The sequence below is a fragment of the Quercus suber genome, unplaced genomic scaffold (genome assembly GCF_002906115.3).
Source record: "Quercus suber isolate HL8 unplaced genomic scaffold, Cork oak 2.0 scaffold_357, whole genome shotgun sequence".
Lineage (NCBI taxonomy): Eukaryota > Viridiplantae > Streptophyta > Magnoliopsida > Fagales > Fagaceae > Quercus > Quercus suber.
The window spans coordinates 536,431-548,819 of record NW_027069809.1 but is presented as its reverse complement, the minus strand read 5'-3'; the positions used below and the strand labels follow the sequence as shown (position 1 = coordinate 548,819).

General features: G+C 32.2%; 1 protein-coding gene and 1 non-coding gene across 3 annotated transcripts; one reads left to right on the top strand and one right to left on the bottom strand.

The window, feature by feature from the left end:
* The first annotated feature begins 1,348 nt into the window (after positions 1-1,348).
* On the top strand, positions 1,349-6,863 carry LOC112009820 (chromatin remodeling protein SHL-like). 2 transcript variants are annotated; one of them, XM_065760205.1, is made up of 6 exons: positions 1,349-1,505; positions 1,593-1,938; positions 4,771-4,839; positions 5,654-5,789; positions 5,982-6,015; positions 6,392-6,863. In XM_065760205.1, the coding sequence occupies exons 1-5, from the start codon at positions 1,433-1,435 to the stop codon at positions 5,994-5,996; spliced, it is 639 nt and encodes a 212-aa protein (XP_065616277.1). In that variant the 5' UTR covers positions 1,349-1,432; the 3' UTR covers positions 5,997-6,015; positions 6,392-6,863. The 2 variants fall into 2 exon arrangements, with proteins under 2 accessions (XP_065616277.1, XP_065616278.1); XM_065760206.1 differs by lacking the exon at positions 5,982-6,015 and having other exon boundaries at positions 1,352-1,505.
* A 1,892-nt stretch (positions 6,864-8,755) lies between these two features.
* TRNAE-CUC (transfer RNA glutamic acid (anticodon CUC)) lies at positions 8,756-8,828 on the bottom strand. Its single transcript has one exon. It is a non-coding gene; the product is annotated as a tRNA-Glu (tRNA).
* Positions 8,829-12,389: the final 3,561 nt, after the last annotated feature.

The following is a 12,389-nucleotide window of genomic DNA, read 5'->3' as shown; positions in this document are numbered from 1 at the left end:
AGTTGCACTTGTACAGATTCTATGGTGCTCTAGATTTTCCTTTTCAGAATTACGATACCATTCAATACATATGATCTCGTTAGATAAACCCAAAATCCACATCGACACTGACGTGGCTTCTCACCGCCCCCTTCTTGACTCTCCAACCAAATCCTCCCTATCTTCCCCTTTAATTTACCACCCCTACCCCACCTTTCTCGATCCATGTATTAAGAATTAAGAACCCGACATTTGCATAAATTCGAGTAAAAATTGTTGTTTATTTTAACCTAAAAATCAGTGGTGATTAGAATATTTTTTTTCTAGGGTTTGGTAATAAACATAAATTATACAAAATGTAAAACAAAAGAGAACTTAGATATATTTATATCACAAAAAAAAAAAAATTAAATACATAAAATTTTACAATTATCTTTTATGATATTTCATATTTTGATATTGTTGCATGATATCTTCATTATCAATCTTACGATTTATGTCTCTTTTAATGTGTACAGTCAAACAATCGTTCATCCATTAATTTTCTATTTAATTGATTTATTTTAAATTTTTTATGATCTAAATGAGTTTTTCCTAAGTTTAAGATTAACAATTTTTTTTTTCTTTTGCTAGGCTTATTAATTTTTTGAAAAATGCTATCTCCATAACATTTTCATAACAAATTCTAAGTGGGAGGTTGTTATTAGTGAGACAAAAAAGTAATTTTAATGATAAATTCAAATTATAACCAATAATAACTAACAACCTATAATTTATTGTAAAAATATTGTATACGTAACACTTTTCTAATTTTTTTTCTTCATATTTTAGATAATATTGGTTTGTCATTAGATTTTTTTTGTGTTTAAAAAAGCCAAGATATTGTTAAAAGGATTGTATTCAAACTAATTTTAGCTGCGCTTAAATAAAATCTAAAATCAAGGTATTCAAAATTTTATTTTAGGGGGTCAAAACAAAAAAAAAAAATTAAAAAATTATTTTTTGGGGCCAATTAGAGGTTCATTTGAGCCTTTGGACTCCAACTAGAGTCACCCCTTGAAAAGAACTTTTTTCCCCCTATTTTACCTACTTACTTTTTAAAATACCTCATATTAAATTATATTTAATTAAAATATCAATTTTCTCAATTTTTTTAATTATTTTTCTTTTTTCACATGTAACCACCATCATTTACAATTTTTCTTTATTCGTCCTTAAGCAAAGAACAGGGAGAATAAAATGAATAGTGTCACAGACTCACACTAACCAGCCCACTTTGTACTCTGCGAAGCACTGAATCAAACCCCTCCTAAAAAGAAATAAAATAGTACAAAAAATCGTTATTTATAATTAATTATTATTTTTCCTGGTTTTTCTCGCTCAAAATTCTCTCAATATCTTTTCTCTCTCTCTCTCTCTCTCTCTCGCTCTCAGACAAACAAAAAGCACTCCAATGGCAAAACCAAAAGCTCCGAGGCGAACCCTTGACTCTTACACAGTCAAGCACATCAACAAAACCGTCAAAGGTAACAAAATTTTCCCGAGAAACAAACACATCTTTAAAACCAAAAAAAAAAAAAAAATTTAAATTTTTTGTTTTTTGGTTTTTACAGCCGGAGACTGCGTGCTGATGCGGCCGTCGGATCCGGCGAAGCCGTCGTACGTGGCGAAGATCGAGCGGATCGAAGCGGACGGTCGCGGCACCAACGTGAAGGTTCACGTGAGGTGGTATTACCGGCCGGAGGAGTCGATCGGCGGCCGGAGACAGTTCCACGGATCGAAGGAGGTGTTTCTATCGGACCACTACGATTTGCAGAGCGCCGACACGATTGAAGGGAAGTGCACGGTGCACAGCTTCAAGAGCTACACGAAGCTTGACGCCGTTGGAAACGACGACTTCTTCTGTCGTTTCGAGTACAATTCTTCTACTGGTGCTTTCAATCCTGACCGTGTCGCCGTGTATGTAAGCCTTTTCGAATTTCTTAAAAAACAATTGCTTTTTTGAATTTTTGTTGTTACTGTTTGTGTTTGCTTTGCTTTTAGCTGTGTATCTTGCTAATTAACTTTTTTTTGCTCTTGTTTTTGTTTGTTTGTGTGTGTGTTTTTTTAAGTGAATGGCTAATATTTTGTTAATTAACTCTCTAATTTGTTGTTTTGTTTGTTTGTTTATTTTTTTTTGTTTGTTTGTTAAGTGAATTGGGATAAAAGTGGTTAACCAATTGAATTGAACAGTTAGAAATGAGTTGAATAAGCATGCAAATCTAGAATCATGCTCCTGGGCGTGAGCATAAACTCGTTACCGCGTCCCGGGTGAATGCCCCTGGATTACCTGGCAACTCGTTCTAGCGGGTGGGGTCAGTTGCCTATAGGTTTTACAAGCTATTCTTTAGAAAGATTGACTAGGTTCTAAAAGAAAAAAAAAAAAAAAAAAAAGGTATGCAAATCGATTATCTATTCTCTTGTTTGGGGCAAATTTGAATTTAAGTGAATGCAAGTATTTGATTGGAGTTTAATTTCTGATGTATTTTTAATGAAATTAGGAACAACAACATCACCGTGGTTGAATTTGGGTCTAAATATCTGTATTGTGTTTCTTTTAGTCAATTTTTTTCTTGGAAGCCAAATGGCGGTATGGCTTAAACTATTGGATTACTTGGATTGTGTTTAATTAAATCTAATCTACATTATCTGCCTTTGGCTGAGGAAGCAAAATGAAGTTGGGTTAGAAAGTTTTGATAGTGGGGCTGTGGGAACAATATGAAACGTGCACCGTGTCTGTCTCTGTTATTTAGCAGATGTAGAACAGTAGAAGACCTGGAGTAGTAGGGACCAAGAGTATCAATTTAATTGATTTTTGTCCTCCATCTACCTTACACTTGAAACTCCAACGAGGGATGTTTTGTTTTCTTTTGAGTAGATTCTTCACTTTTAAGATCCCAAGGCTAAGATATGTCCAAAAAATTCCACCTTTCCTGTTATGTCCATATGCTAATTTCATTATCTTACTAGAGGATGGTCCCAGGGCAACCGAGTAAGAAACACATTTGTGTTTGATATGTTAGGTTACTTAGGTAGGTTAAAGACTGATTTTATGTACCATTGACTAAAGGAAATTATTATTTCAATAATCAACTTTTGAATGCATAAAATTACTCGTAGTTGTCTCTTGGCATCTCTAAACGGTGCATGATGTTGAAAAATATTAGTGGTGCATATAGTACTTCCCACTAAAAATGCTAGTTTCATGTGAATTTGGTGGTTTAGTGAACTGGAAATTTAATTATTTTCAGTTGGTGTATGTAAATTACTTGTTATTCCTGTTTTTTTTTTTAAAAAGCAAAAAAATTCTTTACTTGATCTGCTTTTAGTTGGTACTTTTTTATTATTTAAAAAAATTTAAATTATTTATTTTTCTTCTTTCAGCTAATGATCCCCATGAAAAATTTTCCCCTACTTTCTTACTTATCAAAAAAAAAAAAAAAAAATCTGAGGAAGCAAAATGAAGTTGGGTTAGAAAGTTTTGATAGTGGGGCTGTGGGAACAATATGAAACGTGCACCGTGTCTGTCTCTGTTATTTAGCAGATGTAGAACAGTAGAAGACCTGGAGTAGTAGGGACCAAGAGTATCAATTTAATTGATTTTTGTCCTCCATCTACCTTACACTTGAAACTCCAACGAGGGATGTTTTGTTTTCTTTTGAGTAGATTCTTCACTTTTAAGATCCCAAGGCTAAGATATGTCCAAAAAATTCCACCTTTCCTGTTATGTCCATATGCTAATTTCATTATCTTACTAGAGGATGGTCCCAGGGCAACCGAGTAAGAAACACATTTGTGTTTGATATGTTAGGTTACTTAGGTAGGTTAAAGACTGATTTTATGTACCATTGACTAAAGGAAATTATTATTTCAATAATCAACTTTTGAATGCATAAAATTACTCGTAGTTGTCTCTTGGCATCTCTAAACGGTGCATGATGTTGAAAATATTAGTGGTGCATATAGTACTTCCCACTAAAAATGCTAGTTTCATGTGAATTTGGTGGTTTAGTGAACTGGAAATTTAATTATTTTCAGTTGGTGTATGTAAATTACTTGTTATTCCTGTTTTTTTTTTTAAAAAGCAAAAAAATTCTTTACTTGATCTGCTTTTAGTTGGTACTTTTTTATTATTTAAAAAAATTTAAATTATTTATTTTTCTTCTTTCAGCTAATGATCCCCATGAAAAATTTTCCCCTACTTTCTTACTTATCAAAAAAAAAAAAAAAAAATTTACCCTCCTCTCCTTTCAAATAATGAAATGTAAATTTCAAGATTGCAGTTGCTTTTGCTGAATTACTTTTTGCGTATTCTGTTATATCTATGCTACTTGCTAGCTGAGTTTGATAAATTGTATCTACTGGGTCCTTCTCTTCCTTGTTGTACCCTTACTGACATGACATGCCATGGGTAAGTTATGGCTACCAGAGGGAATTGTTTTGGAAAATTGTTGAGCCCAACACTTGGACTTGTACCTGCAGTCCCCACGTTCGTACCCAAATTCATGTGACTTAGGGTGTTTTATCTCCATCATAAACTGCTATGTATTGATTAATTGGGATTGAGTATGTACTCTTTAAACTGTTACTTATTTAGCGAATTTCATGCTTTAATCTTCACTATGATAGAGCTGTGTCTTGAAAGAATAAGCTGATATTTGCAACATGAGTTTTCTGAGTTTTATAGTTGTTGATTCAAAATCTTTATTTGGTTTTGAGTTCTTTTAGTTTATTAGTTTATATATTGTGCAGGTATTGCAAGTGTGAGATGCCTTACAACCCTGATGACCTAATGGTTCAGTGTGAAGGCTGTAGTGATTGGTAAGTTGAATTCTTTTGATGTTATATAATTGAAACTTTTCACATGTTTAAAAAAGAAAGGAGGTATAATGTTATTATGCCTTTTATAGTACAAAATATTTTCAGACGCATATTTGCACCCTTTTAATAAAATTTATTACTTGTCAAAAAAGGTTCTGTTTTGAAATATATATTTTTTGTTTTGTTTTTAACTTAAGTTTTATACTATACTTATATATTTAAGTATAACAAATAAATTTTTTTTGGCTTCTTTCATGTGATTCTCCGTTTGCCAATTTAGGGTTTTCTATGTGGGTCACATGCAATTTTGATGGGGTTAATAATAATTCATTTATTGGTTAAAAATTAATTGTGAAAGATGTTCAATAGGAAGATTACAAAGTGTTAGTAGTCAATTACCATGTTGCTATGCTATAAAGCCATGAATAACTCCATATATCTATTCACATTTCCTCTAACAAAGTATTGTAGAAATTAATCAATTATCCCCCATTGATATTTAGGAGGAGAATATTTTTGTGAAGTACGCATGCATTACTTTTATCCGTTGAGATTAAATGGATTGTCAAATAAATTCTTCAAATGAAAAGAGGTCTTAATTTTAATTTTCGGAAATGCAATGTTGAGTTGAGCATTATAGGCATGCCTTATGCTATTAGGTTTGTTGCTATCGCCTTTGAAGAGCTTCCATGTTTGAGGCTTAGGGTTATTTGCATAAGCCTGGGAGGATTTACATTTACATCTATTTTCTATCATCTTTCTTCTTCCTTTTTTAAGAACATATATGATCTTCAGCATACTGTTTTTAATTCAGGTTTCATCCTGCGTGTATCAACATGTCTGCGGAGGAAGCAAAAAGACTTGATCATTTCTACTGTGAAAATTGTTCCTCTGAAGGTCAGAAGAAGTTGCAGAATTCTCATACCGCTTCGAGACACTTGGATACAAAGGTATTCCCATTCATTGAAGTTCACTAAGTTTTGACAGCATTTTTATTTTCATTCTGTTGTAAGCTTTATGGCTGAAAATGTGCATCTCCAAGATGAGATGTTATTGAATATGTTCATCTATCTATTGATTTCAATGGTTCTACACAAATTATTTTTTTGAAGACATGTAACTAACACTGAGGAATATTGTAGATAGGCAGGGTATGAAGGATGCTTCAATTCAAGGGTAATTATTACCTTCTTTAATTTTGGGTTATTCTATATGAATATAAAGCTCAGAATTTAAGGGGAGGTTCCTCAATGAATGTTAATGGCAGTTAAACATGATGGTGTTTGCCTGTTGGGAATATAAATCCCCCCCACCCCTCCTACAAAAAAGAGCTCATATATCAGATGTTTGCATCCTCCCTCTTTAATCAGTGTGCGAACCTCACAACTGTGTAGGATCCTCATGTTGTGAGAGGAAGGATGTATATATCCAAAATGAAATACTTCAAACATGTCATGTTTTTAAGTAGTTGGAAGCTAGTGTTGAGTAACAATATTATTGTCCTGTAGGGGAACATGTCATCAATATTGATGTGTGATTATGATATTTTCAGGTGGAAACAAAACGGCGTCGGAGGTGACAGTGTGTATAAACATATGGTAGAATTATAAAGAAGGAACTGGAGCTTCTTTCTCTTGTAGTCAATGTGTAGCTTCAAGCAAATACGGAGGCTGTATCTGCACCACAGTATTTGCGGGTGAGAGGGTTTAAAAAAACCTATGGTCATCTTATCAAAAAAAAAAAAAAAAAAAAAACTGTGGTCGTATCTATTTGGTTAGAGGATGATTCCACCTTTTACTTAGAAGGTCGAGGATATGTTTGGTTGTCCTTAATCATGTAACATAATCTCTCTCTCCCTCTCTCTCAAGTTTCTTGTGCTTAGGAACGTGTATAGTCAAGGGTATTCACAACTTAATTTAAGAGCAATAGATACGGGTTTTTTCATGTATCTACTGTGGCATATATTGTCTTGGACCTTAAGGTGGTCAAACCTGCAAATGTATGAAATGTTAATTTAGAACCTCTGATCAATCTCTCCTTTTGTTTTCTTTCCTCTCTCTCTCTCTCTCTCTCTCTGATGCGTGGGAGTCCATGAGAAGCACTATTGGGCAAGAAGATTTGTAACAGAATAGGACATCCAAAGCCACTAATTGGCATATTCCTGCGAGTGTTTTTGAAGAATACGTAGTCCTTTATTATACTTTATTTTTAGGATAATTCATAAAATATGAAAAAAAAAAAAAAAAAAAAAAACCATCTAATGCTTGAGACTATTATGAAAATTTCTTCATTAAAAAGGGCTGCGAACAACAGAACTAAGACAAAACACAGCTGCAAGTTGAATGTACCAGCTGCAACAGAACTAATACATCATTTCCCTTTCAACTTTTTTTTTTTTCCCACCTCATTCAACGACCTTTGTTTCTCTTAACTAACCACCGACTCTCTTTAAGGAAGTCAATTGGTATGACATGTGTCCTAACTTGTTAGAATATATTAATGACATCACTCATGTGTTGTCATTTATTCTTATCCCCATGTGTCCCTAGTTGTTATAATATATTAATGACATCACTCATGTGCTGTCATTTATTCTTAACCACAACCTTAAAAAACTTAGGGTTTGTTTGGTTGGAAGTGAAAAAATTGGAAGATAGAAAATGATAAGAGAATAAAAAAGTGAAAGCATAAAAAAGATTGAATTTCTCTAATTTTTGTTTGGTTGGGAGTGGAAAAGTAGAGGGATGAAAAAAGTGAGTTTGTATAAATTTACTCATACACTCTTGTTAAAAAATGATGGCCAATTAAAACCAAAAAGTGACAAAAAAAAAGTAATCACCCAATTTATTAAAAAATGAAAATCATGTAAAAAAAAAAGTCATGTCTAGTTAAACAAAAAAAAAAAAAAAGAAGAAAAAAAAAAAAAAACAACTATCACACCTATAGCCCAGGAAATCAAAAAAAAGAAAAAAAAAAGAAAAAAAGAAAAAGAAAAGAAAAAAAAAAAGGCAACATCCACGAAATGAAATGAAAAAAGAAAAAGAAAAAAGGAAGAGGCAACTGTCCACGAATGCACAAAAAAAGAGAAGAAAAAAAGAAGGGAAATGAATTGGACAAAATCCATTAAGCAACTCCATTTTCTCCTTTCAGTTTTCTTTCTATTTTGGGAAGAAAACTTTTTAGTGGATCTTGGAAGAAAACACCTACGCCCCACCACTTATTTTCCTTCCTCCCCATTCAACTAAACACACTCTAAAAAAGTTTTTATTCTCATTTTCTCTCTAAAATTTTCCATCCACCATATTTCACTTCCAAACAAATACACCTTAAGGGAATTCCCAATATATAAATTCATCAATTTTCCCAAGGGTGAGAAAATCCACTAGTATAACATGTATCGTAATTGCTAGAATATACCAGTGACAATACTCATGTCTTGTCACTTATTCATATTCAATTCCATTTTTATTCATAGCCTTAAAACCCTACGGGATCGCCAATATAAATTCATCATTTTTCCAAGGGAATTAGAATAAGTAACAATCATCAGCAACCTCTAGGGAAGCACAAAAATATGTGCACTGTGCATTATGTGTGCACTACAGCTGGGCTATTACTCAGTTGGATAGGAGAGGAAAAGGATCCTTTTTTCCACTTTTGGAAAGATAATGGTGGAAATGGCATCAATACAATACTCGAACAGTATAGGTTTCCATTTCATCTCTTTGTCTGAAAAAGAGATTAAAAAAAAAAAAAAAAGTAAAAAAGAAAAGGTGAATGACCACTTGGAAGGCCATTCAATCCATAAAATGAAGTAGAAAAATGCAAGGGCTTTTTTGGGCCCATATACATGATGGACCTAGCCCAGCCATTTAACCGTTGAAAATAGTATGTTTTATTTAAAAAATAAAAAATATTCCGTTGCCGGGACTTGAACCCGGGTCTCTCGGGTGAGAGCCGAGTATCCTAACCAACTAGACTACAACGGATTGTTGTTCTTCCTACCAATGTCATAATTAATATCAATTTGATCTTCAACTTCAGCGATTATTCTTAAAACCAATCATTATTTTTTCTTCTCTCCCTAGTAAAGTGGCTTTCCAATAAAGTAATTCATGACTTTGTCTAACAGTAGAAAGTGACAACACATCTATGTCAAGAAGTTAAATAATGTTATGCATAAGAGAATCCACTTTCACATTTCTATGATGAAAATATAAACAACAAAAAACACTTCTTTCACAAATTTATTAAGTACATATAGATAGTATAATTCATGACTTTGTCTAACAGTAGAAAGAGACAATACAACCATGTCAAGTGGTTAAATAGTGTTATGCATAAGATGTTCCACTTCCACATTCCTATGATAACATAAACAACAAAAAATACTTCTATCACAAACTTAAGAAGTAACAAGTAAAAAATAAATAAATAAAAAATAAAAAATAAAAAAGCAAGGTTAAATTTAAATTCTCATTTCCATTAAGTTCATAATAGACATTAAGTGTAAGGTTAAAACCGCAACCTACAAAAGAAACTAGAACATATTAAAATTATCAACAAAAACTAAATCAACTATTTTTCAAGTAATTAATAATGCTTCAATCACTAGATATTTTAGCTATATTGTAATATCAAGAACTTTGTACTTGGAAAAAAAAAAAAACCTAATTTGTGCCTCTTCGTCAAGACTTTCACAGAAGCCTTCTTTTTCTTTGCTTAATCTGAAATATTTTTATTAGTGAATGCTGCGTCTCTTTGCTTAGACTAAAACTGGGTTAACATTTTTTTTGGTTTATAGAGCACTTATTGGCATTAGGAAAAACAAGAAATGATGAAAAGCTGCAGTCTTAGAAATGAAAAACTATAGTATAAATTTATTTTAGGTAGAAGGTATAAATGGCGTTACCCGTTTATATTTAAGGACCAATTTGGTTATTTTTCAATTGTCTTGGATGTATCTGACATTAGTCAAAACCTCACAGTAGTTAACTAAAATTTACTTTTATTATTATTATTATTATCTTCCTTGAAATCACTTTCATATTATTGATATTACTTTAAAGTAGTTTAATTTTTATTTTATAGTGATAATCGTTTCCTAGAAGGACAATAGAATCATATTAACAACTGATTGCAGTCGCATGTTCTTTGAAATTGTAGTGGAAGCTGACTTTAGTAGCCGTAGGAATAAAGCCACCCTTGGGACAAACACCATGAACATTTAATTTTTTATAAAGGAAAAAGTTTAGTTCAAAATATGTTTAGAATTATCTTACACTAATATATTAAGTAGCGACTAAAGAGGCTATCAATGTATAGTTTTAGTTATATAATATTTTTAATGAGTCATGTGACTTGTTCATGTAATACACATTGATGAAATAATGAGTTGGAAAAGATAGCAATAAATGGTGTGAAATTAACATATGATCAACACTTAAATAACATGTAATCCAACCGTGGATTTGCAAAAAGAGAAACTACAATGTTGGTCTCCCAAGTTCACATTGTGTGCGCAATTGGTTCATCAAGTTTCAAGTGAGTGCAATTGATCCCTTAAGTTTTCAGAATAAGTAATATAAGTTCTACTGTTAACTTCCGTTAGTAGTGTTGCTTACATGGCTAACAGAATAATGATCTGTCATTTTTTTAATTAAAAAATTACAAATGAATTTACAAGCAATCTGATCTGTTTCAATTCAAATCTTAATACTTAGTCCTAACTCGGTACCAAATTAAAACTCATTTGCAATTTGATTCACAAACCCATGAGAGAGAGAGAGAAGGGGAGAGAGAGATTGAACAAACCTAAGCCCTAGTCGCCGCCGGCGATGCCTCTGCCCTATGCTGAAGAAGAGGTTAGATTAAGCTTTTTTTTTGAGAAGAAGGTTTGATTAAGCCTAAACGTGATAAATCAAATACTTTTTGAGACGCTTACTGGCAAAGGCTTTAAGCTTATAGTCAGGCTGTCAGGCAGTATGTATTCCATCTCAGTGAACTAATTCAAGGGAATTTTATCAACCAAAAAAAAAAAAAAAAAAGAAATAAATTGCGTGAAAGACATTTTAGAGAGCACTTACTATATTATCAGAGATGCAGCCACTGGACGTTTGGAAGCATAAGAAAAAAAGATCAAAGAAGAAATATGCCACGATTGGCAGATTAACAATGACAGCGGTGGATGTATAAGAAGAAATAGGCCACCATCTCCAGCGAAGGGCAGTGGCATCGTCGGCAGTAGCTAGGGCTTGAGTTTGTTCAATTAAGGTTTTCAGACCCGGATCGTTCATTAAACCGTAAAAGGAAGATGTTCAAAGTTTTTGAGGTCGAACTGAAATCGAACCAGAGTCGAACCCTGATGACGTCATAATTAATTTAATAATTAATTAAAGCCTAAATATAGATATTAAATTTGTAAAACTAGCAAAATTGACAATATATCTATATATGTGAGGGAAATTTAATGATTTTCAAGCATATATTTAATAATTAGATAAGAAAGTTAATAAAATAAAATAATAACCATGAAAATATTAAAATTTATGATTAATTTTTAAAGTAAAGTTGAATATCTTTGAAGGGTTTTAATTATAATTTTTTTTATTCCTTGTAAGAGATGGATAATTTAATTAAGTAAAATAAAATTGTGTTAAGCTGTTTTTTATAAAATAAAAAAAAAAAAATTGCTAAGGGGTTAGACTGCACGGTTTTTGCCACCGGTTCATGCAATCCAATTCCAGTTTTAGGGGTTCATGGAATTAAGAAAAAATCTGATTCTTTATGTTTAAAAACCCGGTTTTCATCCCGATTCCTGGTTTTCAAGGTTCGACCTCCCAGTTCAGTTCGGGTCTAAAAACCTTGTGTTCAATCACTCTCTCCCTTTCTTACATGTAATTTCCTTTGGTAATTTTTAAATAAAAAGAAATGCCACATCATTGAGAAAATGATAGGTTATTATTCCGTTAGCCACGTAAGCAACACTACTAACGGAAGTTAATAGAAAGACTTGGGGTTTGTTTGAAATTTGCTTATTTTGTTAAAATTGAAAATTTTTTGTTGAAAATACTGTAGATAAAAGTAAAAATTAGCTAAAATAGTACAGTAGGACCCATGAATAATATCAAATAGTGCAGTAGAGCTCATAAATGGTAGCAAAAATAAGTTAAATAGTAAAGTAAATTAGACAAAAATAATTTTTGCCAAACAAACTTAGTGTGAGTTTGGATAGCAAATGCAACAGGCGTTTGTGTTTTTCCCTACGAGACCCGCAAGTATGAAAAATCGCAAATGTAACTTTAAAACTGGGTCCCACAGCACTATTCATATATTTAAAAATTATTTTGTTATAGTATTTTTAGCAACAAGTTTTCAGCAATAAGCGGTATCCAAATAGACCTTTATATTGCTCATTCTGAAAACGTAAAGGACCAATTGCGCTCAATTAAAATTTGAAAGACCAATTTGCATACAAAGTAAACTTCAGGGACAAATAGTGTAGTTTTACCTTCACAAAACACTAATCTAAGTAGAAAGTTGTGCAAGAA